Source organism: Boeremia exigua (assembly GCF_020726555.1).
Source record: "Boeremia exigua strain MPI-SDFR-AT-0100 chromosome Unknown C7974scaffold_3, whole genome shotgun sequence".
NCBI classification, from domain to species: Eukaryota; Fungi; Ascomycota; class Dothideomycetes; order Pleosporales; family Didymellaceae; genus Boeremia; species Boeremia exigua.
Window position 1 is genome coordinate 2,386,855 of NW_025763520.1, and position 26,935 is coordinate 2,413,789.

The window sequence follows — 26,935 nt, forward strand, 5'->3', positions numbered from 1 at the left end:
GCTGATGCACTATAGACACAGATATTTCAAAACCTCCGTCTGCCATAAAATAGTCGTAGTCGGGTCGTCAAATCGCGTCGCTTTTGCTCCTCCCTCATCGTCCTCCCATACGGATGACGCCAGCATGGACCAATTTCTGGATCTTCGTACGAATGCCGGGGTTCTTGAGGTGTTCTTGCAGCGCGGCAGGGTCGTCCTTAGCCTGCTGCAGAATGCTCTGCATGATAGGGTCCTGAAGGATGCTGCTGATCTGGTGGGAATGTTAGTGCATTGTCTATGCGCATGATGTCGGTGAACATACCTCTGGGTCTCGCTGAATGCGCTCCATTGTCTGCTGCTCGGTCTCGCCCTCACGCGACGCGTATTGGGCTTCCAGAGCCTTAGTCTCTTGCTGCTGAATCTCGCGGGCGTTCTTTCCGTCGTCGTGCATCATAGCTTCGCCGCATGTATCCACGCACTTGGTGTACTCCTTCATGACAAAGTAGGCTTGAGCTTTGCGCAGGTACGCGCGGATGAACTTGGGGTCGAGTTTGGTGGCTCGGTCGCAATCTTCGATGGCTGATGGGAAAGCAAGGAGCTTGATGTAGCAGGCAGCTCGGTTGGAGTAGCCTCGAGGGTCCTCTGGTGCACGCTTGATCATCTCTGTGTATGCCTCAACAGCGGCGGGCCAGTCGGCCTCCTTGAACTTGGCATTTCCCAGCTCGCGGGCCTTCTCTGCCTCTTCCGGGTTGATGTATGACTCCTTCTCTTGTTGTATCTTTGTCTTTTCCGCCGCTCGGAGCTTAGCGAGGACCTCAGGCGTGCGGTGCTCGGTCTGAGCCTTCTGGTAGAAAGTAATGGCGTTGGCAAGGTCGCCCTGCTTCTCATATGCGGTACCAATGCGAGCGTACGCCCTGCAGTAAGTTAGCAAATAGTCGTGGAAGAAACGAGGTGGAAACCTACTTGGCAATGATCTTGAAATCGGCGTAGATCTCGCGACCGTACTCAATGGCCTGCTGGCATGCCTCAATGCAGCCAGGGTAATCACCTTTCTCGAACTTGGCAGCACCCAAGTTTGTCATGTAGGCAATATCCTTGTGTGTCTCCCACGCCTTCGTGTAGTTCTCGATCGCCTCGTCAAATTGGCGCTTCTTGTAGAACTCTGTGCCCTTCTTCTTCAGCTCGTCGGCCGTGATCTTGGCCTGCTTGGCTGCCTTCTCCTCTTCCGTCTCCTCAACCTCGGGCTCTGGCTCTGGCTCCGGTGCCTTCTTGGGCTGTGTGGGTGCGGGACGGGCATCGGGCATCTCAACGTCTTCCTGCGCCTCGGTAGCACCGGCGCCAGCGCCACTCTGCTCTCCAGGTGCGCCGAATTGCATGTCGATGCCCAGCAGGACGCTCATGACCTGGAGGAAGCGGGGATCCTGCATGAATTCGCCCACCCTGTTCGGGTTGCTCTTCAGCTGCTGCAGCTTTTCCATGAAGGCAGGGTCTGCGAGAAGAGAGGCTGTCTTGGGGTTGCCAGCCAGCTTCTGAATCATGTTGGGGTCGCTGAACATGCCCCCGAGCCCAGCTGAGGGATCACCACCCAGACCGTCCGCCTGTGCCTCTTGCTCGATAGCACGGCGCACAGCCGCGAGACCAGACTTGGCCTGAGCGTTGTTCGCATCGAGCTTGAGAGCCTCGTCGAAGGCATCAGATGCTCCTACCAGATCACCGGTACCGTGCAGCGCTGTGCCCTTGCGGCCCCAGCCCTTTGCCCAGTCAGGCTTGATCTCTGTGGTTTTGGTCGCGTCTTCCAGAGCCTTTTCATAATTTCTTAGAGAGGCATATGCGCCAGAGCGGTTTGAGTAGAGCACATGGTTGGAGGGGTCGAGCTCGATAGCCTGGGAAAACTTCTCGCTATGTTGTATTAGCACATGTTGCTGCAGCTATCCGTTTCAGTGGGGCGCTCACATGGACTCCTCGAACTTCTTCTCCGCAAAGAGCTTGTTACCCTCTGCCTTGAGCGCGTCAGCCATGACGTATGATGTGAATGTAGTGCGTGGAGTGGGTGTCGAAATAACGGCTGCGAATTGCGGTGCAGTGCAGACAGCTGAGCTCTGGTGCAGAAATACAGTCGGCCTTGCAGCTAGAATGTTCGACGCGGAGCTCCGGCGGGGCGCCGTAGGGCTGAAGGGCGGCGGCATCCCACCTATCCCTAATTGTCAAACTGCAGCGAACCGCGAAGGTCAGGTAAGTTGACCTTTATCTGTGGCCTAGTTTATCTCACCATCATTTCGCGTTTTGACAGCTTGAATTGCTTCCTGCAAGCACTGCCTCCAGCCAGCTTCGCTGACTCAAAACTTCTACTGGCCCAACCTGATAAAAAACGATCAGATTGACATCTTCAATCATCACAACATGAGCATTGACAAGAACCTCGCTCGCCAAGCTGCATGGAGCTCGCAAGTAGCACAAAGTGACTGCACGGACAAGATCATTGTGCAGAACCTCGCAGTCACTGTCAATGCCGGCACAGACGTCTGGGGACGCAAGAAGAAGCAACGAGCCCTCATCAGCGTCACAGTCACGCTCGGTAACCACTTCAGCTCGGCATCATCGACAGACACCGTCGACGAGAGCACTGTCCACTATGGAACCCTTAGCAAAGCAATCCAAGGGCGCATCCAGGACGACAACCTAGAATGGATGAGCACAGCAGATCTCTCGATAGCGATCGCTGGCATTGTGCGCACAGCTGCTGGCTCAGCCCCGATCTTTGCGATAGAGACCGATGTCTGCTACCTGAAAGGCAGCATGTTCGGTGAGGGAGCTGGCCACCAGGCGTCCATCGTTACCCATTCGGGAGTCTACTCAAATGTGCTGTATCTGAGGAACGTCCGCATACCGTGCCTGATCGGTGTGAACTCTAACGAGCGCTTGCAACAACAGCCCGTAGTTGTCAATCTGTGGGTTGATTGTGTCTCTGCATCTCGTGTGGATGACTACGCAGCCCTAGAAACTGCACTTGTCCAGGTACGTTCGGCTCGACTTGCCAGTCGCTCTCCGCTGACATCTGCCAGATCGTCTCGGCAACGGCGTACGAGACGCTCGAGAGCCTCTTGGCGTTTGTGGTACAGGAACTCAAGACGAAGTTCTTTGTCAAGGAGGAGGATCAGAGTGCATACATCCGCCTGAGGATGGAGAAGCCGATGGCAGTGCCTTTTGCGGACGCCCCAGCTGTTGAGATCACACGCTCGTTGCGATCGGTGTAGCAACATGATCGACAAACAGTCAATCGACCGTCAAGAAGAAGTCCAGCTGCATGTACTTTCCCAGGGTGAGCTGAAGTGTGCCCCTGAGATTGACTGTGGCTCGTGCCGCTAGTCGTGTGTAGGCGAGCACTTTACAGTGTAAGATGCCGGACTAGGCGATATCGAAACAGTACTTTTGTGAATTGTGGCTACCTGTGCGCACACATTCAGCACTACCTTATCTGTAGAGAGCCTTTTAGCGGCAACCGAACAAGAAAAAGTACAGAAGGTTCATCTCCCGCTGCGGGTACCTACATGAACCGATAAACACCGCAGCCCCCAAAACTTGGAAAAGTTTAGATAGGTACTGTTTGTCGTGGGTACCCGGCAGTGTCAGTAGATCCCGGATGCCCCACGCGCGCGAGCACATCCCGCGGACATAAACGTGCAACGCCACGACATCCACCGCTTTTTCCCGATATTATGTACATCTTCACCAGGATATGCTTCGAGATGCACCGACCGGAATTCTCTTTTCCCCATGGAGAGTATGTCGCATCCATTATCGCCACAACCCATGGCAAAGGACCAGTCTGGGGCACTTGTTGGGGGAACTGTCGAAATGTCGTTGGGCGCGCTACAGTTGTGCAGCCGCCGGAGCCAGGCTGAACCCTGTCGGTCGGCTTTACGAAAAATTGGGCGGCCATAGCTTCCTGAGTACTGAACCTCAACAAGAGGGCAGACACGGCCACAGACAACTGTAGCAAAGACACCAATGCCCAAAAGGGCCGCGATGGTGGTCCCCGTGAAGACTCTGTGCCACACCATCGTAAAACACGACGAATGCTGCGCTGCGACGTGGAAGACAGGGGAGGAGGGGCAAAGTTGACGCAGGTGCGCTCAACCTCAACTCTCTGGATAGTGTGTATCCAGAGACGGTAGTGATAGCTGGAAGGCGCTCGCGGCGCTGAGCTAGGCAAGCCCACGCCGTATAAAGCGTTCTGCTGCTGCGGCTCTGGCACGCCAATCCTTTACATTTTCACAAAACCCGCTTGCGGCTTCTCCTCAGCTCCATCGCCGTTGCTTGGTCGAGAACGTGCCCCGACCTCCTACGCAGCTGCCCCACCACGTACGCTTGGCCCAAGCTCAAGTGCTTTAAGGGACCTGACCGCCTCGCCCCGTCTTCTGTCAACAATTCACTCTCTCCTTTTACAGAGTGTCTTTTCCCTTCACGAAACATACCTACATAATGGCTGGTCGTGCTCTTCCTTCACACTTGAAGCCTTCGGCCGCTGAGGGTGGTGACGGTGGCTTTGCGCCTCGCCACCACGGCAAGACACAGTCGCACGTTGTAAGTTTCTCCTGTTTATGCCATCATTCAAGACTTTTCCACTGGTTTCTGTCCGTTTGGACTTTGGGTCGAGAGTTCCTGCTACAAGCGCTCAGCAGCACCAATGGCGCTTTCTGAGCAATTGGGTCGGTCCAGGCTTCCAAGCAGGGGGTGTCACTCCCGAGCCGGCAGGAGGGACTGAGGGTCAATCGCGAGATTGAGCAGCTACTGCTGTAGCAAGTGTGTACTGCTCTCCGAGATCTCGCTTGTACCCTCTGAATCTCCCCAACACGTTGCCGGCTCAACTGAGCTCATTGCACCGAGCATGGTAGCAGCACCGGCCAGTTGCCCCCACGGGCCAGACTGCATTTGCTACGCACGCTCTGCATTTTCAATTTTCAATGGCTTTTGCTAACACGAGACTGTCACAGGCTTTCGAGAACACATCTACCAACGTTGCTGCTTCGCAGATGCGCAATGCCCTGAACAAACTTGCCGATGGCGTCACCGACCCCGCGGAGAAGAAGGTGAGCATACCCTCCGAACCGCCCTACCCAACCAACTGTCTGTGCTACTCAGAAGATGTGGCAATATGAAACAACTCATATGCTGCATATTACGAGCATTCGGCGCAGTTGGCGGGTTGGCTTTTTCGTCACTGAATCACATGCTGACCAACGCAGTACTTCGAGACTGAGATGGACAACTTCTTCGCCCTCTTCCGACGATACCTGAACGACAAGGCCAAGGGCAACGCCATTGACTGGAACCGCATTGCTCCCCCGAAGAAGGAGCAGGTCGTCGATTACAATGACCTCGCCAACTCGGAGGCGGTCGAGTACCTGAGCAAGTTGGCTGTTGTCAAGCTCAACGGTGGTCTTGGTACATCTATGGGTTGCGTTGGCCCCAAGTCGGTCATCGAGGTCCGCGACGGCATGTCTTTCCTCGACTTGGCTGTGCGCCAGATCGAGTACCTCAACCGCACATACGACGTCAACGTTCCCTTCGTCCTGATGAACTCGTTCAACACCGACACCGATACCGCGAGCATCATCAAGAAGTACGAGGGCCACAACATCGACATCCTCACCTTCAACCAGTCGAAATACCCCCGTATCTTGAAGGACTCGCTTCTGCCTGCCCCCAAGACTCGTGAGTCGGACATTGCCAACTGGTACCCTCCCGGTCACGGTGACGTTTTCGAGTCTCTGTACAACACTGGCATGCTCGACAAGCTCATCGAGCGTGGCATTGAGACCATCTTCCTTTCCAACGCCGACAACTTGGGTGCTGTTGTCGATCTCCGCATCCTGCAGCACATGGTTGACTCCAAGGCTGAGTACATCATGGAGTTGACCGACAAGACCAAGGCCGACGTCAAGGGTGGTACCATCATTGACTACGAGGGCTCTGTCCGTCTCCTCGAAATCGCACAGGTTCCCAAGGAGCACGTCAACGAGTTCAAGTCGATCAAGAAGTTCAAGTACTTCAACACCAACAACATCTGGATGAACGTCAAGGCCATCAAGCGTGTTGTTGAGCAGAACGAGCTTGCCATGGAGATTATCCCCAACGGCAAGTCCATCCCTGCCGACAAGAAGGGTGAGGCCGACATCTCCGTCCTCCAGCTCGAGACCGCCGTCGGTGCTGCCATCAAGCACTTCAAGGGCGCCCACGGTGTCAACGTTCCCAGGAAGCGTTTCTTGCCCGTCAAGACCTGCTCTGACCTGATGCTTGTCAAGTCGGATCTGTACACTCTGCAGCACGGTCAGCTCATGATTGACCCCAACCGCTTCGGCCCCGCTCCCCTCATCAAGCTCGGCAGCGACTTCAAGAAGGTTTCCAGCTTCCAGAACCGCATCCCCTCCATCCCCAAGATCGTCGAGCTCGACCACCTGACCATTACTGGCCCCGTCAACCTCGGTCGCGGTGTTACACTGAAGGGTACCGTCATTATTGTTGCCACAGAAGGCTCCACAATCGACATTCCCCCGGGTTCCATCCTCGAGAACGTAGTCGTCCAGGGTTCGCTGAGGTTGCTTGAGCACTAGATGGGATTCGCGGCGTTGTTGAAGTTTGGTAGATTCACGATCACATAAGTTCCCGGGTCGACTGACCACGATGGATGGTTTGCATGTTTGTAGCTTAGCCAGCCCTTCCAGACGGCGAGGACGTAAAGATGCACGCCTCGGACGTATTACGGATTGTAATAATTAAAAGTTGCATCTCTCAATTTGCGCATGAGTCAGCTGTGTCTGTTTGCCTAACTATGGCCTGGCGCCCAACTGGGTGCTGGGCTCAGCCATGATGTCAGGCCAGTCCAAGCTCGAGCTGGGAAGCCGCCGCCTTCGGCTGCACGACAGCGTGCCCTGGAGCCTCGCAGGCGCAGTCAGCTGCCCGCGCATGGCTGCACCTCCAGCTCATAAACGGCGCATCGCCTCGAATCTGGCCGCAGGACGATTGATGTCCTTGCGTGACACGTTTCGTCCTTGCATTCCGTGTCTCGAGTAGGTGACCTGGCGGGGCGCATGCTGTGCCGGTGTATTGATACCCAACAAATCAGCTGAGCACATATACATGTCACTCTCGCGCTTGGCCACACTCACGTATGGGCGACATGGCCGCAGAGACGCACGACAACCACGAGCAGCAGCCAGCCGAGAACGCTGCCAACGATGAAGCCGCCCAACGGGAAGCCTACGACTATTGGGGCTATCTACTCAAGCCAGACAAGTGCGGCACACCGAAGCTAGACCGCCTACTGAAGGGCATTGCAGAAGTCATCGTGGGTGGAGGATCGGCTCTAAGGGCATGTACGGAGCGCTGACACTTGGTGCGCAGAGCCAGAAGTTCGAACCTAGTGGCTGTCCCGATCTCACACCATCCCAGATCGCAGCATGGTACCGCGCCGTCGGCAGCAAATACGATGTCCTCTTTACTGAGACGCCAGCCTCTTCCCTTGCCTTCATCTACCGTTCTCTCGGCGCGTTCCACAGCCTCCAGCCATCGGCGAGCGACGACGGATACTCTTCCCCAACTATTCCCGCGCTCAAGCAACAAGGCTTCGTGACATGGCAGACTGTACAGCTGCTGCTTGGGCCGCAGGAGCATGTGCCCATATTGCAGAAGTCGGTGGAAAAATTCGACGTCATCGATCCGGAGACGAAGGAAGTGTTCCTCAAAATTCTACCAAGCACATGCTTTCCTAGCCAGCCAGATCAAGCAATGGAGGAATGGTATGAGGGTGTCGCTGCTAGGCTTAGGAGGGAGGCAGAAGCAGAAGCAAACGGAGCACGCGTCGATGATGAACCCCGCATCTCAGCAGACTCCTCACGAGATAGTTCGTCTGCAGACGAGAAGACCGGCGCATTCAAGTACTTTGAAGATCCTATGTATCGAAAGGCTAAGCCGAGGCCAACATTCATGCGCCATGTGTCGAAAGAGCAAGCTCGAGCGAGCAATGACCATGGGCCGATATCGAGAGTCAGGAACATGCTCAATCCGTGGAGTCGGCGACGCAGTCTTCCACCTGATCGATATGAAGACGACAGTCTCTCGGATGAAGACGCAACCCCTATTGCATCCAACCCCCCACCGACACAGCGGTACCCTTCCCAGAAACGTCCTGTCCCGCCTCGACGGGAAAGCTCACTGTCTACCACGGATTCTGATTCTGACTCTGAACCGCCGCTCCCCAGACGGCGGTCGCCGGTACTTCGCGATCGAAATTCGCACGAATCTCCTGTCCCGCCGAGGGACTACTTCCCGAACTATCCTGAACAGTACCGGCCGTATTCTCAGAACCTATCGAGCGACAGGCCTGCCGCAAGGTCATCGAGCACATCGTCACCCGTCCATCTTTATGGTCCCACCAAATCTCCGCTTTTTGCCACGCACGTCGCGCAGGTACAAGCACGAAACTACGGCGACCGGCCTGCCATGCCAGCGCGGACAAGCTTCAGACCAGTGCCTGCGCCAAATGCTCGATATGCGAGTCACTCAGCGTCAGTAAGCCCACAGCATGCCGACGCACCGTATGCGCGGGATTACGATCGCTACAATCACCGCGACAGAGATGCATCGTACGAAGGCGGCGGCAGCAACTATGGGAGCAGTCAATCGCATCGTCGCCACTCGTCAACTGGCGATGCAGTCTACCCGCGCGAGCGACATGGCGGCCACGACCGTGATCGAGACCGAGACGTAGGCCGCACGCGCTCTCACGACCGTGTCAAGGACGATTGGGACGAGCGCGATAGGGACCGGAGTCGAGACAAAAGAGGCTACGATAGAAGCAGAGAGCATAGTCGTGACAGAGACCGGGACAGAGACAGGCACAGGGGGAGTCACAGGTATGTCACGGGCGTGGAGGGCGGTGTCAGCGGGAGGAGGTATCCTGTCGTGGCTGCCAACCCTTACTAAGAATGCTGTCTAGAGTCGGGGACCGCATTGTCAGGTTGTTGAAGGATTTTTGAGCACCAAACAGCTGTTCATGCGCGGCAGGCAAGGTGGAGGGGGGACGTGGAGGGGAACATGGAGGCTGGACGCGTGAACGTGCGGGGTTGGTGAGGCTGGTGCTGGGGCTGGTGATACACGTGGCACAAGCGAGGAATAATCTACTATAACGAGAACACGACACAATGACATCGCTGATAATAATACAAGCACACGTTGCCAGAGAGTGACGCCGTGTCGGAAAGTGGCAGTCATGGACGCTGCAGATGAGGATTTGCGACTGCAGAGCAAAGGCCAGCTTGAGCCCTGCTGATCTTCACATGCGTGTGTTTCCAGGAGGCCTATGCAAGCAAACACATCTCGGGAGGTTTCTCTGCACTGCGCAGACGGCCAATTGCTTCGGGACAGCTGTTGCGCTCCGCAGCCGTTTTTAATGATACGTGTGCGAAGCAAACCGAACCAAGGCCGCGTAACAGTGCAGTCGCGGTGGCTAGGCTGGACCCTGCCGCACTGCCAGCTGCAGGCGCAGGCTCGCGCGCAGCAGGCGCGCAGGCAAGCGGAGTCGCCGATGCACAGCGTGCGTGCTGCAGGCGGGGCTGCAGTGAAGACACGGTGTTGGTAAGCTAGAGATGAAAAGCGCGGTTGGAAATTATAGACAAGAGTTCGAAAGGCCGAGATGTGGCAGTGCAATCGATCTTCACAGGGCTCGACCAGGGGCATGTCATCGCGCTGGTAGGTACTTGAACTGTAAACACGTCAAGCTGGCAAGCTCCTGAAGCTGTCCTGCTCCGCTGCCTGCGTCCTGCACCCGGCCCCCCTCTCCACGCATCATTAGCCAGCCATTCTTTCGCGCTGCTGCGTGTGCTGCACTCGCTACCTACATCCACATCTCCAATTGGGCCCTGTCCGCGCCCCAGCCGCCTAGTGAGTAGCTGCGGGACGTGTGCGCCGTCGGCCGGATCGAGATAGCTACGGCCGTCTTCCCGGGCCAATACTTCGTACACAAGAAGCAGGTTTGGTGCAGCTTCACGCCCAACAGACCAGCCACCGCGCGGCGCTCTTTGTCCTTCACTCTCTCCTGCAGCCTGCGCCTCTCCTCGACCGCGAGCTGCACCCCGCCCGCGTCCTGAATGCCTGCTGCACCCGCGCCGACCCCCGCAGACTGAGCAACCATGAACGGCACCGCGCAGCATGCCTCGGAGCTGAAGCAGCAGGGCGCGCTCGAGGCCGCCCAGGACCCCAATTCGCGCGTCACGGCCGAGGCGGCAGAGCAGAGCGTCGTCGAGCAGGCGCGTCTGGGCGGTAGCGCCGCCTTCCAGTTCGACCCCGACGCCAGCCCCGAGGAGAAGCGTGCTCAGGCGCGCGCCCGCCTGCCGCCCGGCTTCCACCACGAGCGCAACCCCAATGCGACCGCCCTGGTCTCGGACGCCGACGACGCCGCGGCCGGCGCCCCCAAGTACGACCTGCCCCCGCCCTCCAAAGCCGGCGCCGTCGACCCGCCCGCGTCGCCCACCGCCAACGGCCATGCGCCTGGGCTCGACACAGATGCCCGCTGGGAGCGCGTCGGCTGGGAGCCGCGTTTCGGCATGCCAGGCTCCGAGGACAAGGACGTCGACGAGGGCACGCTGCTCGACCACCAGACCTACCTCGAGGGCCAGCTCGACGACAAGTTCTTCGGCGACTGGTACCACAACACGGGCGTCATCATTTTCGCCTGTCTGAGCTCGTGGGTCGTCGCCACGCTCGGCGGCGGCCTGGGCTGGATCATGATCATCATGGCCATCTGCGGCACCTACTACCGCACCTCGATCCGCCGCGTGCGCCGCAACGCCCGCGACGACCTCAACCGCGAGATGGCCAAGAACCGCCTGGAGACCGACACCGAGTCGCTGGAGTGGATCAACAGCTTCCTCGTCAAGTTCTGGCCCATCTACGCCCCCGTGCTCTGCGACACTATCGTTGGCTCCGTTGATCAGGTCTTGTCCACCTCCACTCCGGCATTCCTCGACAGCCTGAAGATGAAGACCTTCGTTCTCGGTACCAAGCCGCCCCGTCTGGAGCACGTCAAGACATACCCCAAGACCGAAGACGACATTGTTCTCATGGACTGGAAGTTCAGCTTCACGCCGGCTGACACCATGGATCTCACAGCGCGACAGGTCAAGAACAAGATCAACCCCAAGATTGTCCTCGAGATCCGCATCGGAAAGGGTCTAGTCAGCAAGGGCTTGGATGTTATTGTCGAGGACATGGCCTTCTCTGGACTGATGCGTTTGAAGTTCAAGCTGCAGTTGCCGTTTCCCCACATCGAGAAGGTTGAGATGTCGTTCTTGGAGCGACCGACCATCGACTACGTCTGCAAGCCTCTCGGTGGCGAGACATTCGGTTTCGATATCAACTTCATCCCCGGTCTGGAGACCTTCATCATGGAGCAAATTCACGCCAATCTCGGACCCATGATGTACGATCCGAACGTGTTCCCCATCGAGATCGCCAAGATGCTTGCAGGAAACCCGGTCGACCAAGCTATTGGTGTGCTCCAGGTCACTTTCCACGGTGCGCAGGGCCTCAAGAACCCTGACAAGTTCTCTGGCACGCCAGATCCATACGCAACCGTCTCTATCAACAACAGGGCCGTACTCGGACGCACCAAGACCGTCCATGAGAACGCCAACCCACGCTGGAACGAAACTGTTAACATCATTGTTACCTCGCTAAAGGACGCGCTGACGATCAATATCTTCGACTACAACGATATTCGCAAGGACAAGGAGCTCGGAACGGCCACATTCGCGCTTGAGCAGCTTGAGACCGATACTACTCATGAGAACCTGCACCTTGAGGTTATGTCTGGTGGCCGAGCACGTGGTATCCTGCAGGCCGATGTCCGCTTCTTCCCAGTTCTTGAGGGTACTACGCTCCAAGACGGCACCAAGGAGCCTCCACCAGAGTCTCGCACAGGTATCATCAAGTTCACCGTTGAGCAGGCCAAGGAACTTGATGGGACCAAGAGCATGATTGGTCAGCTCAGCCCGTACGCTATCTTGCTGCTCAACGGTCGTGAGGTTCAGACGTCAAGGATCATGAAGCGCACCAACATTCCTATCTGGCCCGATGCGACCAAGGAAATGCTCATCACCGACCGTAAGAAGGCAAAACTTGGTCTAGTGATCAAGGATGATCGTGGCCTGGCTGCGGACCCCATTCTTGGAACCTACCAGATTGGCATCGACGACATGCTTGAACTTATGGCCAAGGGTCATGAGTGGTACAATTTGGCCGGCGCTCAGACTGGTCGTGCGAAGATGAAGCTCGAGTGGAAGCCTGTTGCTCTCAAGGGCTCAGTATCCTCGGGTGGATACCTCACCCCGATCGGCGTGATGAGACTCCACTTCCAGAGCGCGCGCAACTTGAAGAACCTCGAGACTATGGGTAAATCGGATCCATATGTTCGTGTTCTACTCTCCGGCATTGAAAAGGGCCGGACAGTGACTTTCAAGAACAACCTGGACCCAGACTGGGACGAGATTGTCTACGTGCCCATTCATACCGCCCGTGAGAAGCTGACTCTCGAGGTCATGGACGAGGAGAAGCTGGGTAAGGACCGCTCCTTAGGTCACGTCGAGCTGTCTGCTGGCGACTATCTCCAGCAGGACGAGAATGGCGAGTACCTGGTCAATGAGCAAAAACAGATCACACCTGGACAACTTCGAATGTCGGGTACCTCGGCTTCAAAGGGTACACTGAACTACACATGTTCCTTCTATCCCACCATCCCTACCTGGGACCCCGAAGAGGATGCGGAGGAGGACGAAGAGGCGACGACCAACGGCGTCTCCCGGGCGGCCAGTATCCGAACAGCGGGATCGAAGGCACCTCCTTCAACTCACGCACGCACTGTGTCTGGTACAAGTCAGCTCGTTAGGTCTGAGACTGCAGGCACCATTCCATCTATGGCACCCAGCAGCTCCAACGCAGGCAGCGCGAACGATCTTGCCAAGCAGCTCGAAAAGAACGAGCAACAGCAGGACGAGCAAGTACCCGAAAAGCCGAAGATCGAGAAGCTGCGCCTCAACGCCGATGACTTGCAGCAGTATGGTAAGCTGCGCCGAAACGAGAAGGATTTGGGAAAGTACAGGTGGTTGAGTTGGTTTTCCCAACCTGCTGCCTTGCACCCATATTCTTACACTCCTACTGCGAGGATCATCACTGACATCTGCTAGAATCTGGTCTTCTCGTGTTCAAGCTTATCGAGGGAGAGTTTTCGGAGTCGGGCGGCTACGTCGATATCCTTATGGACGATATGGCATATCCAAGCTACTCCAGCGCCAAGATTAAGAGCCGTCACATGACGTTTGGCGAAGGTAAGGTCAAATCTTCTAGTCGTCGTCCATTACTGACCAATCTTAGTGGGTGACACAATGGTCCGCGAACTCGACTTCTCGAAGATTACCCTGCGTATCATCGAACATATCGACAAGGATGGCGATGGAGATGAGGACCATGTCATTGCTAAACTTACAGGCAGCACCATCGACACATTGCGAAGATGTTTGTACACGCCAACGCAACTCACTCTGAAGGACAAGCACGGCAAGGAGAGCAAGATCACCGTCAGTCTGAAGTACCTTCCTGTCAAGATGCGCTTGGATCCCAGCGAATCGTTCAACAACCAAGGGACTCTCCGTGTTGATGTCCTCGACGCGGCCGACTTACCAGCTGCTGATCGCAACGGCTTCTCGGATCCTTACTGCAAGTTCTACCTCAACGACAAAGAAGTCTACAAGACGAAGACGCAGAAGAAGACATTGCATCCGGCGTGGAACGAGTACTTTGAGGTCCCTGTTCGTAGCCGAACCGCCGCAGACTTCATAGTGAATGTATACGACTGGGATTTTGGCGACAAGGCCGATTTCCTGGGCAAGTCTGCCATTAACCTCGAAATTCTGGAGCCGTTCCAGCAGCAAGAGGTCACTCTCGAACTGGACGGCAAGAGCGGCGCCATCAGGCTTAGGATGCTGTTCAAACCCGACTACGTCGTGCGCTCACGTCAAGGCTCGTCCACATTCTCTGGTACGTTCGCAGTACCCGGAAAGGTCATTGGTGCTCCCGTCAAAGGTGTCGGAAAGGGCGCTGCCTTCGTTGGCGGAAATGTGATGCGTGCAGGGACATTCCTCGGCCGCGGGTTCAAGCGTAGGAAGTCCCGCGGTGCCAACGGAGAAGAGGACTTCGAACGCCCAGACTCAGCAGAGCGACCTAGCATGGACGTTCCTGTCGTCTCCATCGAAGGTGGGACAACAACCTCCATCTCCGCCGAACCCACAACCCCCAACCGTAACACAACAGAGCACAATCGCCACCGCAGCTGGGGCGCACAGTCCTTCGCCAGCAAGCGCGGCGATCCCGCCACTCCCGGCAACGCCGAACAAGGTACCGCCACCATTCAGGTCCTCTCTGCCGACGGCTTCCCGCCCGGCACAAACCTCCGCGTCTTCGTCCACAACGGCAAGCGCGAAGTTCACAAGACAGACCACATCAAGACCCCCACCGGCTCCGTCGATTTCCCCGATGAGACCTTCAAGGTCCCCTGCACAGCAGACACCTTCTTCAAACTCATCGTCAAGAACCACGCGACCTTTGGCCGCGACGACGAGCTTGGCGAGGCACAGTTCACCATCGACGACTCCATGGGAGGCGGTGAGAAGAACGTTGGCGTCGGCAAGGGCATGGTTGTCATAAGGAGCTCGTTCGTGCCCGCGGACGCGGTGAGCCAGGGGGGCAGCCAGAGTCCCCGCCTGCAGCGGGAGAAGCGCGGGTTGTTGAGTCGCGGCAAGGAGAGGAGTCCCGCGCCGCCAAGCGCTTAGACAGCGGATACGGCGCAGCGCGATCGCAGGCGCAGACACGCGTGCTCGACTTGCTGTGAGTCGGATAATAGCGCCGCGGTCGAGGTGGTCGAGATCCAGATGGCACGCGGTCGGACATCAACACGGGCGTGAACGTGCGGAAGGCCGTTGGTTGGGATCGTGGGCACTGCACCCCGAGTTGGATTACGCCTTACCTGGACACGGCCGCGGTGGTCCTTCCTACGTCGTCTTTCGTCTACCGCGGCGCGTTGGGGGGCGGTGGTTTCTTGTCACTCCTACGTATTCTTTGCTCTCGACTTTGTTGGTGAGATGGGAGCGGGGCTGTTCTATACCAGATTCTGGGTTCTTGGCTAGCTTCCTATAATACTATTCCTAAGTTCCAAGTTCGAAGTCTTGTGCGGGTTCTGAGTTACTAAGCCATAGGTTGCTGAGTTTTATGCGAGGGAGAGATTGGGCGAGGCTGAGCTGGCTCGCCTGAGCTGGCACGGCTGGGCAACGAGGCTAAGATAAGTAGAAGGTGTAGTTCCCCTCTAGCGATCTTCCTAACCCCTCACTTCCTCAAGCCTTGTTTCGTGTTCCGAATATGCGGCGTAGCAAAGCCTTTGTCTTCTCATGTCTTCCCAGCTCGAAACCGCACCGGCCGATGGTGTTCCATTTGCTCACTGCCATACCCTTCACCAGCCTTTTTATTGCTTTGGGAATAGCTCTTGCGTAGGTGGGCTGCCAATCGGAGTTTGACTTCCTCTAGCGCCACTGCTGCGGACGGCAGTCCAGCGTCTCGGACGAGCGTGGTTGTAGGGCTCGTTCTCCATACCGGTAAGATGCCTGTTGCGGCCATAGTGAGTATCTTGTCTACCTCGACGAAAGGTCTGCTTATGGGTCATTCACTGCGTTTTTCGTACCCTTCGGACAAATGTCTTCAGAACTCCAGCAGTACGAGATGGCCATGTACTGTCGAACGGAGAGATTGGTTTCTTCGCAGAATGGTAAGTCAGTGTTTGTGTGAATCAAGTGAGAAGGTGTGTTCAGTGCGTTTGACCAGGAGCGCAAGGCAAATTGCGATCTGATGTTCGGATCTCATTTGGCGAGATTCCCCAGAACTGTATACGCTACTTGCTGGCTTTCACCGAGTTTTGATAACCCATAGGCGAACATCTCCGCTTTGTTCTGCTCCGTCAATATCAGCTTGAGCAGTTCTTCGCCAATTTGTTCGTGCACAACATGGAAATAGGGCCTTTTGAGTTCATATTAATTATCATTCGACGTTTTGTGAGTTGTTGTAACGTTGTAGAAACGAGAGGCTGCAGCGACGTTCTATCTAGTACCTTTGTTCAGGCCACCTCACCGGTATAGCGGGATGTGGGTCCTGAAAAATAGGGCAAGTTTCTCCTTCGCCTAACCAGCCCGAGTCCGTACTGGTCTTGCGCATCTTTGCATGCGTTGGCGGCGTTTCGTCACTCGTTGTACCTCGGTGATGCGCTGAGCATCTAGCTGGGCACGGCAACAACCTGGAAGTTGTAGTTGCACAGCGAGGCCGAGTTCGTGACCTCGATCTTTCCGTAGCCGCCACCAACCATAGTGCTGCCGTCCCAGACCTCAAGCTGCACCTTACCGGGAGTCAAGCCAGTGAATTTGAACTTGTTGTAACCCTCAACAAGAGGCTGCTGGTTAAGCTTCTGAGTGCCAATGTTGACTACAGCAATAAGGTTTGTCTGGCCCTTAGCCACAAGAAGAATACCGCTGACGGCATCCTCAGCAGCTTTCTTGATGTCTGGAGACTTGTAGTCTGAGCCACAGTTGGCGTCAACAGTAAGAGTATGGTGCCAGAAGGCACCCTGAACGGGCTTGCCATTGGTAGGTACCATGTTCTTAGTAGTCCTGTCACCATTTTTCCAGGCTTTGATAAACGCTGGAATAATCTGCCAGTAACCCTTGTGGTCGCGGTCCTTGACCATCGCTTGAATGTCGGTGGCCAAAGTCATAGGCTCGTCCCAGATGTTGCCCATGTAGTGGCTTTCACCAGCATCATTCCAGGACTGGAACTGTAGCATATCTGGCTGCATCTCTAAGACTTGACCAAGGCGGTACTCGAGGTTGTCCTCACCACGGCGGTACCAGTTGTCGCCGTTATCCAGGTGCTTGAACTGGAGAGGCGAGATACCCATCATAAAGAGCTTAGATGCAGCCTTCGCCTTGGTCTGGAAGGTGTTGTCGTCATTTGTAGGCACAACAACTTTTCCGGCGCTAGTATCGGGCCAGGAGTTCCAATTAAAGACTCCATCAATGTTCTGGTGATCGCTGAAGACGGTGCTTGGGTTGGCTTGTTTGTAGCCGGGGATGACAAGCACGTCACCCACAGTCTTCTTGAAGTCCGCCCATGTGTACACGTTCTCGCCTGCAAAAGTGGAGACCACTGGCTTGTTGTTGAACTTGAAGTACGAGGTCCTCGTGATGTACTTCTTGCAGTAGACCGCGTACTCTTTCGGGTCCACAAAATAGCCGGGATTGTGATCGAAGGAGAAGAAGAGACCAAACCCAAGTTCGTCAGCGTTGTTGAAGAGTCGATCTACTGTGTCATTTGACCAGTAGGCGAACTGATCTATCCATGGCATTAGCGATGTCTGTTGGGGAATCAGGAGATTTATTACTGAAGTTCATTGCGAACCCATCAATCCCAAGCGCCTTCGCATCGATGATATCCTGACGGGTGTGCGCATTTGTGATCTCGCCGATCATGTAATGCGCGAACCTAAGAGAATCAGCTTCCGCAAGTCACCGCGAGAGCCCTCACTTACACTGGCTTTGGGGCAGTTGCACGCTGCTCGACGGCTAGAGCTGAGCTAGCGCCGGCTAAAAGGCCTGCAACGATTGCAGAGATGAGAAGCATCTTGTACTGTGTAAAAGACAAGAGCTGCTAAGAAGCTGGGTGCTGTCTTTAGGGTACACATGATGCCGTCCTTTATACAAGTAGTAGTGGTCGCTATTGGGCCGCCAGCAAGCTCAACGTGTAGCCCTCGAAACATCAGGTGTTGTCAGGCGTGCAAGGCGGACTTCGTATGAATTCCGGTCAGTCTGGCTCGCAGATACGCGCAAGTGCAAGGACGGGACAGGATCTTTGCGCTTTCGAGCGCACTTTGCAGGAACCCGCAAATAACGTCCGGGCGCCACACGGTCCGGAAGCCCGGCAATGGGCCGACACGATGGTTGTAGCCGCTTCTGGCAGGTGGAGAGTCTAGCCTTCGAAGTTTCTGCCGTTGTCTACAATATGGGAGATACGAGAAAGTGTGGACAATGAGGCAATATGGATATGGGCAGGTGGGTGGAGTGGGGGCGAAAGAGGAAGTCGTCTCGTCATTGACCAATGAGCTTGTCCCGTATCTACTACTACGCTTCTTTACATAGGTACGTCGGCGACCGCACATAGGCTACTGTACCGAGCTTGTAGTCCGTCAATGTTGGAAGCCCACTTGACACGATCAATCGTGCCATTCTAAGAGACCCTCCGTGACGAAGGGCAATTCGAAATGGCCGAGCACAGCATGGTCATCGACCTCGCGGTCAAAATCGTCGCCCGTGTCGTCCCCACAAACCGCCTGTATCTTGTGTCGGAAAACCTAGAAAGGGATGCCTGGCACTACCGTATTATGCCACTGAAGCAATCGTTCTTTGAACCTGCGGTAACTCTAGGCTTAGAAAGACGAACACCGGTCGTGGTAGTAACCCATGATAGGTACCTCGTTGACAAGTTAGATCTCGTTCGAGTCCGCGCACCGCGGCGCATGCAGCACGTGTACCCACACTTCCACCTCGTTGGCCTTCCACGGACCGTTTTTGACGTAGGCCGTGTGTGGGTACAACATGATCGTGTGCATGCGACGTGCGATGATATCCGGCCTGTCCGAGACGTTTGCATTACGATCATGCTCCGCTAAATCGGATTGCATGCTGATTAGGTGCAGCATTTCGGTTTGCGGGAACCGGCCTTCTTCATAAGACATCCGCAACCCTTGAGCAACAACGTTCTGCATTTGCAGCCAGTGCGGTATCCGGCTCTCGTACTCCGGCGGAACTGAAGAAAAGATCTCCAGAACAAACATTGGGGATGATGTATCAACGCCTGTCGGTCGTTCACTCGTGGCAGCGGTGTTGCAAATGTCGATGCTCAAGCACCGTAACTTTTTGTCGACTTCTCCGGCTAGGAGATCAGTGATCAATAACGACCAACCCCTGCCTGCTTCTAGTCGCAGGTGAGTGGGGCGCGGAAGAGATCTTGCTAAAGCCCGACTGAGGTCTTTGTCGGTCGTGTCGATGGCGGCTTCGTTATAGTCGTGAGTCCCGAACTCAACTTGACGCATTTGGCCCCGAGTCCGTCAAAAAGCTCAGCTGCCACGCTGGTCGGCAAGAAAGGATTGAGACCACCGCGGGGCCACAGCTCTGATACGAACGGTTGCGCAGGTTCAGGCGCCAGCTGGAATGAGAACGTTGTCAGTTCGCTCATTCTGTTGTACACACGAGTGGCAAGGTGTCTCGCTATCGCGACCAGGTGGGCCAGGTCCAGATGACACCGATCTGAACACGAAGGAATCATTATTGTCAGCGGTCGTATGTCACGAGGTAGTTATACTGGCGACGTATTGTTCACGGAAATGTCAGTCTTCGGGCACACCAACTTGCACGGTCACGAATAATGCCGGCGCTTACCAATGACAGGAAAGGCATGGTTCAACGGTTTGCTCGCGAAAGGAGGCAGCCGATCATAGGAAGCTCAACACGTTGTCGTTGTCGATTACGACGTACGTCCATAGTAGAGGTGCTCCTAGTTCGTTCTTGGAGCCAGTCTGGTTGAGGGCTTCAAGTGTTACAAGTGACAGCTCGTTGGGCTCATTTTGTAGGTACATGGTCGCAATTGATGAGATCCTACGCCATTTTGGTGAAGACTTGTGCTAACAGTGTATCGACGCGTTACGCACATGATAGTTGATTGTTACCTAAGTCGAGAAAGATGCTACAAGATGGTCTTGGCAAAAGTATTGTCATCCATAAGTCAGAAGCTAGATCACGTACTGGCACTCTATAATCGTTGGCGATATGTGCAGACCTCCTATATTTAGAATACCATGTGGGAAGGCCTAGGCCCTCGCACGTGCAGGTATATATGCAAGAGGTAGGTTAGAGGGAGAGGGCGGGCAAGCCCCTGACAGGTCTGGTTACTATGACAATACTCCTAGCGTTAGGATAAGTAACGTTATATTCTTTAAGCGGCTGTTGTAGTCTAGGTCTCGTGTACCATGGTATAGATGAGTTGTACCACGGTATAGATGAGGGGTAAGGGAAAGTCTAGCCCTCTTTCTTACCTGCATGTAGATCAAACCTTGCCCCACATCTAGGTGTGTAGGCTTTCCAACCATTTAGAGAGCTTAGGTGCCTGGCACGTGACGTTCAGTGTGCACAGTTCCCTAGGGAGGGGGGGGGGGGGGTCTGCACATATTTCGAAGCACCAATAGTGCAGGTGCTCCTGTTGAATAATTTAAGATGGAGATGGAGATAATTTCAAAGGGCGATAGACAGAAACATCAGGCGAGCGCGGAGTACACGGCTATGGAACGAGAAGATGAGGACGCGAGGTCTGTTTCGCCACTGGAAGATGGGTCCCTGAGATATGAGGAAAGCTTTCTACATTATCCTTCACAAAGTGCTGTTTCAGGGGTCTCGGAGACTAGACTAGGAGGGTCAAGAGACCGTAATTGTTGATAAGAGAGAAGTGCACTATAGAAGGCGACATCTACCGCAAATCATCGCTTTTTTTCCGCGAAAGAGCGTAGATGCCCGCGACACAACGTACGTCTTTGGTTCACAACTTCTTGAGAATCTTAGTATCTAAGCGCAAGCGCGCTAGTAGGATCATGAGTGTAGCTAGGACCCCCGTACCGGCAGCGTAGAAGATGGCCGCGCGGTATGGTTCAATGGACTTGGCATCAGCTGCACCGGTCGCGTCGATGAGGATGGCCGCAAGAGGTGCCCCCAGAAAATAACCTGGAGTCCAGAAGGAAACCATCAGGCTGATGGATGCCGCCGCCGAGTGTGGAGCAAGCGCTGCCACCGCATTAGGTAGCCCGACAAAGAAGCTGCCGTTTGCACATCCATTGATGATTGCAAAGATGAACAGGGGCGGCAGTGACGTACTCACTGGCCATATCGCCAGCATGCTCACGGAGTTGAGCAGGCACGTTATCAACATTGTGTTGAAGGAGCCGATCCGATCGCACGTCCAGCCTCCGAGCACGCGGCCCACAGCAGTCGCAGCACCGAACCCGCCAACGAGACCGGCACCAGTTGCAGCTGATAGACCGATAGAGCTCGCGAAAAGTGGGAGGAAGAAGGGTGGCACAAACATGGCGAAGACACCAATGGCGCCTGCCATAGCCAACGCCAAAAAAGGGAAATTCTTGAGAAGTGACCAGTCGAACCTCGAAAGAGTGCCCGTAGTCGAACGTTCTTTGAGAACAAACGAACAGGGTATCCCGGTGACAATGATGAGGATCCCGAAGATGCGGAAGGTCCACTCCAGCCCGAACCTGCTGATGAGAGCCTGCGCAGCCAGCGGGAACACAGTAGCACCCACACCACCGCCGGCTTTTACTAGCCCGTTCGCGATCCCCAGCCTGGAGCTGAACCATTGCAGCGGGAGGCTATTCGTAATCGTGTACAACAGCGAAGTACCGACCCCAACAAGAACTCCGGCAACACAAAACAGGCCGCCGAGGTGCTCAAGCGTGAAACTGGTCGCTATCAGACACCCGCCGAACACGAGCGTCGCCGCGAGGCTGGTGCGCCGCACGCCAAACGCTCGTATGACTCTGATCGAGGCGAGGCCGACGGCTACGAGGCACGCCATGTACAAGCTGCCCACGAAGGTGATGGTCCGAACATCGGTATGTAGGGTAGGTGATTTGACGATGGCGGTTTGCAAGACGCCCCAGGCGGTGGTGTAGCCGTTGATCCAGAACAGTGTGAACGAGCATGCTGCGACTACGTTCCAGCCGTAGCCGCCGTTGGGGATTGCTTCTGTCGCGTCGGACGGCGGTTCATCGGAAGGTTCGAGACCTGTTGGCTGGTCATGTTGCTGAGTTGGATGAGATGCGTGTGCGTGAAGGAGGATTCTTGGAGGGTGGCTGGAGGGCTCAAGCTCGTGCAGCTGGATGGTACTTTGCAGCGTTGACATCTTACGCTAGGATATCGCAGTTGTCCTAGGGGATCTTCTTCTTATATCAAGCCATCATGCTGTCATCTATGCCCGTAACAACGAATCGGAGTAAATGCTCGGAATAAAGGTTGTTGAAGGAGTGCCAAGATGCACTCATCCTGCTGACAGTTTGTAAGCAGTCCATCTACGATGCAGGCCACCACCCCGCATTGTGTTTCGGAGTTCAGTTTGACTAATGGTTATGTTGAACATATACACCTGCCCATGACGATTGCAACACGCATGTCATAGCGGTGTTGATTTGTTAAGTGAACGACTCTCACTCGCATCTCGACGGGGTATCACCCCGCGCCTTCCTAAGTTGGATATGTACCCGGTCAGTCCTCATTAAAGAGGCATTTCGATTCTTATTGAATATCTCCAGAATTCGTGCTCGAGACGACGAAATAAGCTGTGTACTCACATCTTGCCCAAAAGCCATGCCGACACATGATGAAGAGATTACCAAGCCTATCATGATAAGGAGTATTTGGCACTTAAGAGGCGGTGCAGTATACAAAGGAAATGGGCATAAATACACAGATGGATGACTGAGATCAAAGGCTGGGCACCAAACAGGGAAGCACCAGCGCTCTCTTAGAAGGTGAACAAGAGGCTAAGAACTCAAAAAAAAAAGAGAGAGGACGCCTGAAGCAGCTGCGGACTGAAAAGAGCGGCTTCACCGACTTCCTCTTTGCCTAACGGTGTCAGGCGTCATCCGCTGCGTGGCCGGAGAGGCCGCAGGTCGTAAGTCTCCTTCGATACAGGAAGCATAGAAAGAACCGGACTCGCGTCTTCGACAACACATCTAGACGAAAGAACCTCCGGACCATCTTAAGCACATTGATCCTCAGGCAGGATGGGGATCGCAGACGCAGCCGAGCGCTGGGAGGAGACAGGGTAGGTGTCCGACCGTAGAGCACGAGGCAAGGCGCCTAGTCAAACCTAAAAACAAAGTATCTAATGAGTGGAACCATGATCTAGATGGGCCTCTGAGCATTGATTGAAGGTGAATTGAAGGGCTCCAGGAGAGATGGCTCTCTGGGGTGGAGTGGCATGGAACGGAACAACGTCAGCTCCGCTCAGCCTGTCAGAAGCTGCGGAGAGCGCGGCTGAAGCCACTAGTGCATATCACAAATCCCATCATGAAATGCTACGATTTCTACTAATTCATCGATGCAATTTCCGGATGTTCACTCATGCAGTAGAGTGCACCTTGGCATGTAAACTCTACCTTGGTAGTGAGGGTCACTCGCTCATTGACTGTGTCCTGCCCATACGCTACAGGCATCTCTTTAGCAAGCTGCTCCCATACGTCCACGCAGAAGACGTACCTTCTTCGTTTTGTCTCGGTTGATTCATTTTGACCGAGGCGCGTAACTCATCAAGCTCGCGCTAACTCACTTTAGCCCACTAGCTAGAAGCGCTCGACCTTTCTCGGTGCGGCCGGACTAAGGCGGTTAGGTGATCGGAGTGCTTTGTGTAGGGGTCCTTAGTGGCGTCTTAACCCCTACTTACCTACACATGACTTGGTGGAGATGTCAACACCCCCTAGGCTGCCTGCTGTCTTCTCAAGCGACGCGACTATCCAAATCAACTCGTATCCATACCAACTGAGACAGCTGACCAGCACTCACAGCCCACTTGGGTAGCGCCATCTATCATGAGGGAGTGTAAGACACAGGGTACGGCTTCGAGGGATGCGCTGTTGATGTGTCATCTATTCAGCATCCGTTAAGACCGTACTGCCGCCTCGAAGCACAATCAGCCTGACACCCGATTTCATCGTGATCGCTTTCCATAGCCACGTGTCTGGCCTGTTGCTGTCCCATGGTCTCCACATGTAGCGCGAATAGGTACGCGACCATCCGTTTACGGAGGGCGCACACCGTCCGTCGGCGGCCCAGATTTTGTGCTTCTTTAGTCGGTACCGCGCCTAGGCTACTGGCTCGGATCTTTTAGTTCAGGCACGAGCCGCTGCGAGGCGCCAGCAAGCCACCAATAAAAATCACTCTAGTCATGCAATCGTCGCTTAGCTCGATATGTACATCTTCGCAGGGTTAAACGACATGTGCGCTGGATTGGGCCAAACAACTAACAAAAATGGGGAAGGATTCGGCAGAACCCTGACAACGCACGTGGAGGATTGTCGCGATCAACATCGTCGTCCAACTTACCGAACACTCGTTTGTTGATCAAATTATACTTACCAGGCAAGGTACTAATCTCTATGAGATCGCTGAACTACCTAAGTATCTTGACTTTGTTCGCAGATACCTCTATGTTGATCATGAGCATCTGTACAAGCCATAACGGTCCCTTGTTTCCCCTAGTCCTGTTCCTGGTAGTCGAGCTGAAAGACTCTGGTGGCGAGGCTCGTCGAACTCAGCTCGCCAGACACTTCGAGGCCAGCGCCACAGATCTAGTTCATCGGCACTTCCGCTCGAGTAACTTACTGACCTCCAACATGAACGACTATAAAGATTGTTTGTGCCCAGGTACACAAGCACTCATCAGCATCACTCACTGCCACCTTTTCCTCAACCTTCTACCACTCCTCGTTTACCATGCATCCGGTTCACGCTTTCGCGGCTTTGGCCTTGACAGGCTGCGCAGCTGCCCTGCCTCAATCAATTCCCCTCGACCAAGTTGCTGAGATCCCCGCTGCGCCGATCACGGAGACCCCGCTTGGTGAAGGTGCTGGTACCAAGGTGGTTCCGTATGCTCCTGACGCCGTGATTGCCGACACATTTGCCTCAGTTCTTGCGGACCCTGCGTCTGCAGATAAGACACTGAGGCGGAGAGATTCGGACTGTTCAGCACAGCCTTTGGGAGCAGGGCCAGTTCCAAGCCCTGATACCCCGGACGCTTTCCTGGCATCGGAAGACTTTGCGACCGCAGCCAACGGTGCCTCCACCCCGGCTGGCTACATCAACAAGTTCAAGAACCTGAAGGGCAGCAACAACGCCGTAGCGTATCTTGGATACAACACCCTGGAAACGTACGACACTCAATCCTGTGCAGACGCTTGCACTGCCACGCAAGGATGTTCCTCATTCAACATCTGTAAGTATCATTTCGTAAGGCATTAGCTATTGCTCACCCGTCTACAGTCTACGAGAGGGACCCCTCCCAAGTTCCTGCCAGTTCTTGTTCCAACCCTGCCAGTACCACAGTCATCAAGTGTGTGAAGTGGGGCAGCCCGATCACCGCTGAGACAGCCGTCAACACTGGACAGTGGCGCAATGACTTTCACGTAGTCATTGCTGGATCCAACGGTATGTCTCGGCATGTACAATGCGGATAAAATGCAAGGTTCTAACGACACACAGGCTATGTCAGCGAGCGGGTGGTTGCTGTCGATGGCTACAGCGGCGAGTCACTTGGTAGCGTCGCCATCAATGCTCCAAGAGACTGTAACGGCGATGACACTGTACGCATTGGATGTTTAACTTGCCCTCACACATCAGCTGACTCTTGTTTAGTACATGGGCTACAAGCTCTTCAACGATGGTCAGCCATTTGAACCCGCCCGTTGCGCTGCTGCATGCGAGGCTGAGACCAAGTGGAACGTCGAGCACCTCGACAGCCGCATGCTGTGCAAGTTCTTCAACACTTACGTCCTCATGAAGAACGGCGAGCCACAAGGCCAGTACTGCTCGATGTACACCCAGAAATGGGAGAAGAATGTCGCTGTCAATGACGGCCAGTGGCGCGGAGACGATCATTACACGATCGCATCCAGCTATTCCTACTCCAACACCACAGATCCTGGAAAGCCTAAGCTTCCTTGCGACGTCGCTGCCGCAAAGTCTGCCATCGTTGCCTCATCTCTCCAGCCATTCTGCTCCACCCTTCTTGGATACACCACCCCGGTCTCGACTGTCATCGCCACTGAGTTCACTACTGTGCCCGCTACCACTGTTGTCAACACCGTCTCTCCTGTTACTACACTCACGACGACAGTAACTCAGGCTCCTCAGAAGCGCGAGGTTGCCCCTGCCGACAGCCCGGCCACACCTGCCGCTCTTACCACATTTGCTGCCAGCGCTGTCTCTGCAGCCTGCAGTCTCCAAGCTACGCCTGTTACAGAGACCGCTACCACTTCTACTACCACGACTGCGACCATTAGTTCCGGCACTGTACTGACAACCACAACTCTGCCTGTCAGCACTACCATCGTGACTTCGACAGTTGCACCAGCACCTACCTGCATCTCTAAAGGCGTCAATGTCATTCAAAACGGTGGCTTCGAAAGCGGTATGTCATCTTGGACACAGACTGTCTACGGTGCCAATACCCCACCAACGGCTTGGGGAGTGATTGGCGGCGGCTCCAGTGGCGGCTCTTCCTACAGTGTGTCAGCTGGTAGCAAAGGAACCGGTACTATCCTCTCCCAACAGCTCAGTGGCTTGATCAAGGGTGTTACCTACAACTTCTCGTACAAGTATCTCGCCACGGCCTCTCCAGCAAGCTCCATCTCCTGCTCCATTTCCAACGTAGGGACATCTTCGCAGGCCGTTACAAGCGACGGGCGCGTTAACTCCTGGCTTGCTGGACCCCAGTATGGAAACAGCTTTGTGGCCAAAGCTACTAGCGGACTGCTGGAGTGCTACTTTGTTGCACGCGGCTCTCAGTCATGGCGCATCGATGAGATGAACGTTAGTTGTTAGAAGTTCAGGATACTGCAAGAACACAGAGCTTAGAGAGGCAGAAAGCCCCAAGTATATCATGGGGGTTCTTAGTTAATTATGTAATATCTAATCTATTTATCTTTGTTAAAAAAATTGTTTTGTCTTATATCCCAGGCTACACCAACATATGCAGAGTA

General features: G+C 54.9%; 7 protein-coding genes across 7 annotated transcripts; 4 read left to right on the forward strand and 3 right to left on the reverse strand.

Moving 5' to 3' along the window:
* Window positions 1–94: 94 nt before the first annotated feature.
* On the reverse strand, window positions 95–1,997 carry C7974DRAFT_432124 (uncharacterized protein; the record flags this gene model as incomplete). The annotated part of the gene is made up of 4 exons (XM_046144828.1): window positions 95–250; window positions 302–893; window positions 943–1,878; window positions 1,933–1,997. 4 exons carry the CDS (start codon window positions 1,995–1,997, stop codon window positions 95–97), a joined length of 1,749 nt encoding a protein of 582 aa, XP_046000623.1.
* Window positions 1,998–2,181: 184 nt separating this feature from the next.
* On the forward strand, window positions 2,182–3,419 carry C7974DRAFT_135014 (uncharacterized protein). Its single transcript, XM_046135461.1, has 2 exons — window positions 2,182–2,994; window positions 3,042–3,419. The coding sequence occupies exons 1-2, from the start codon at window positions 2,380–2,382 to the stop codon at window positions 3,231–3,233; spliced, it is 807 nt and encodes a 268-aa protein (XP_046000624.1). The 5' UTR covers window positions 2,182–2,379; the 3' UTR covers window positions 3,234–3,419.
* Window positions 3,420–5,046: 1,627 nt separating this feature from the next.
* On the forward strand, window positions 5,047–6,775 carry C7974DRAFT_388846 (UTP--glucose-1-phosphate uridylyltransferase family). Its single transcript, XM_046141310.1, has one exon. It carries the CDS (start codon window positions 5,241–5,243, stop codon window positions 6,591–6,593), a length of 1,353 nt encoding a protein of 450 aa, XP_046000625.1. The 5' UTR covers window positions 5,047–5,240; the 3' UTR covers window positions 6,594–6,775.
* Window positions 6,776–7,159: 384 nt separating this feature from the next.
* C7974DRAFT_304406 (uncharacterized protein) lies at window positions 7,160–14,861 on the forward strand (the record flags this gene model as incomplete). The annotated part of the gene is made up of 6 exons (XM_046137981.1): window positions 7,160–7,327; window positions 7,384–8,940; window positions 9,967–10,120; window positions 10,165–13,095; window positions 13,221–13,361; window positions 13,408–14,861. 6 exons carry the CDS (start codon window positions 7,160–7,162, stop codon window positions 14,859–14,861), a joined length of 6,405 nt encoding a protein of 2,134 aa, XP_046000626.1.
* Window positions 14,862–16,113: 1,252 nt separating this feature from the next.
* On the reverse strand, window positions 16,114–18,131 carry C7974DRAFT_354333 (glycoside hydrolase). The gene is made up of 3 exons (XM_046139548.1): window positions 17,657–18,131; window positions 17,510–17,610; window positions 16,114–17,460 (listed from the first exon to the last, which is right to left on the reverse strand). The coding sequence occupies exons 1-3, from the start codon at window positions 17,746–17,748 to the stop codon at window positions 16,349–16,351; spliced, it is 1,305 nt and encodes a 434-aa protein (XP_046000627.1). The 5' UTR covers window positions 17,749–18,131; the 3' UTR covers window positions 16,114–16,348.
* Window positions 18,132–20,543: 2,412 nt separating this feature from the next.
* Window positions 20,544–22,556, reverse strand: C7974DRAFT_461742 (major facilitator superfamily domain-containing protein; the record flags this gene model as incomplete). The annotated part of the gene is made up of 2 exons (XM_046146176.1): window positions 20,544–21,965; window positions 22,529–22,556. 2 exons carry the CDS (start codon window positions 22,554–22,556, stop codon window positions 20,713–20,715), a joined length of 1,281 nt encoding a protein of 426 aa, XP_046000628.1. The 3' UTR covers window positions 20,544–20,712.
* A 1,704-nt stretch (window positions 22,557–24,260) lies between these two features.
* Window positions 24,261–26,777, forward strand: C7974DRAFT_449729 (uncharacterized protein; the record flags this gene model as incomplete). The annotated part of the gene is made up of 4 exons (XM_046145717.1): window positions 24,261–25,170; window positions 25,218–25,382; window positions 25,437–25,537; window positions 25,590–26,777. The coding sequence occupies exons 1-4, from the start codon at window positions 24,672–24,674 to the stop codon at window positions 26,775–26,777; spliced, it is 1,953 nt and encodes a 650-aa protein (XP_046000629.1). The 5' UTR covers window positions 24,261–24,671.
* Window positions 26,778–26,935: the final 158 nt, after the last annotated feature.

Coding starts and splice junctions, on each gene's coding strand:
- C7974DRAFT_135014 (XM_046135461.1), top strand. CDS start 2,380: ATGAGCATTGACAAGAACCTCGCTCGCCAAGCTGCATGGAGCTCGCAA. Junction 2,995..3,041: donor TAGAAACTGCACTTGTCCAG/GTACGTTCGGCT, acceptor GACATCTGCCAG/ATCGTCTCGGCAACGGCGTA.
- C7974DRAFT_388846 (XM_046141310.1), top strand. CDS start 5,241: ATGGACAACTTCTTCGCCCTCTTCCGACGATACCTGAACGACAAGGCC.
- C7974DRAFT_354333 (XM_046139548.1), bottom strand. CDS start 17,748: ATGCTTCTCATCTCTGCAATCGTTGCAGGCCTTTTAGCCGGCGCTAGC. Junction 17,611..17,656: donor GCAACTGCCCCAAAGCCAGT/GTAAGTGAGGGC, acceptor TGATTCTCTTAG/GTTCGCGCATTACATGATCG. Junction 17,461..17,509: donor TGGGTTCGCAATGAACTTCA/GTAATAAATCTC, acceptor TGCCATGGATAG/ATCAGTTCGCCTACTGGTCA.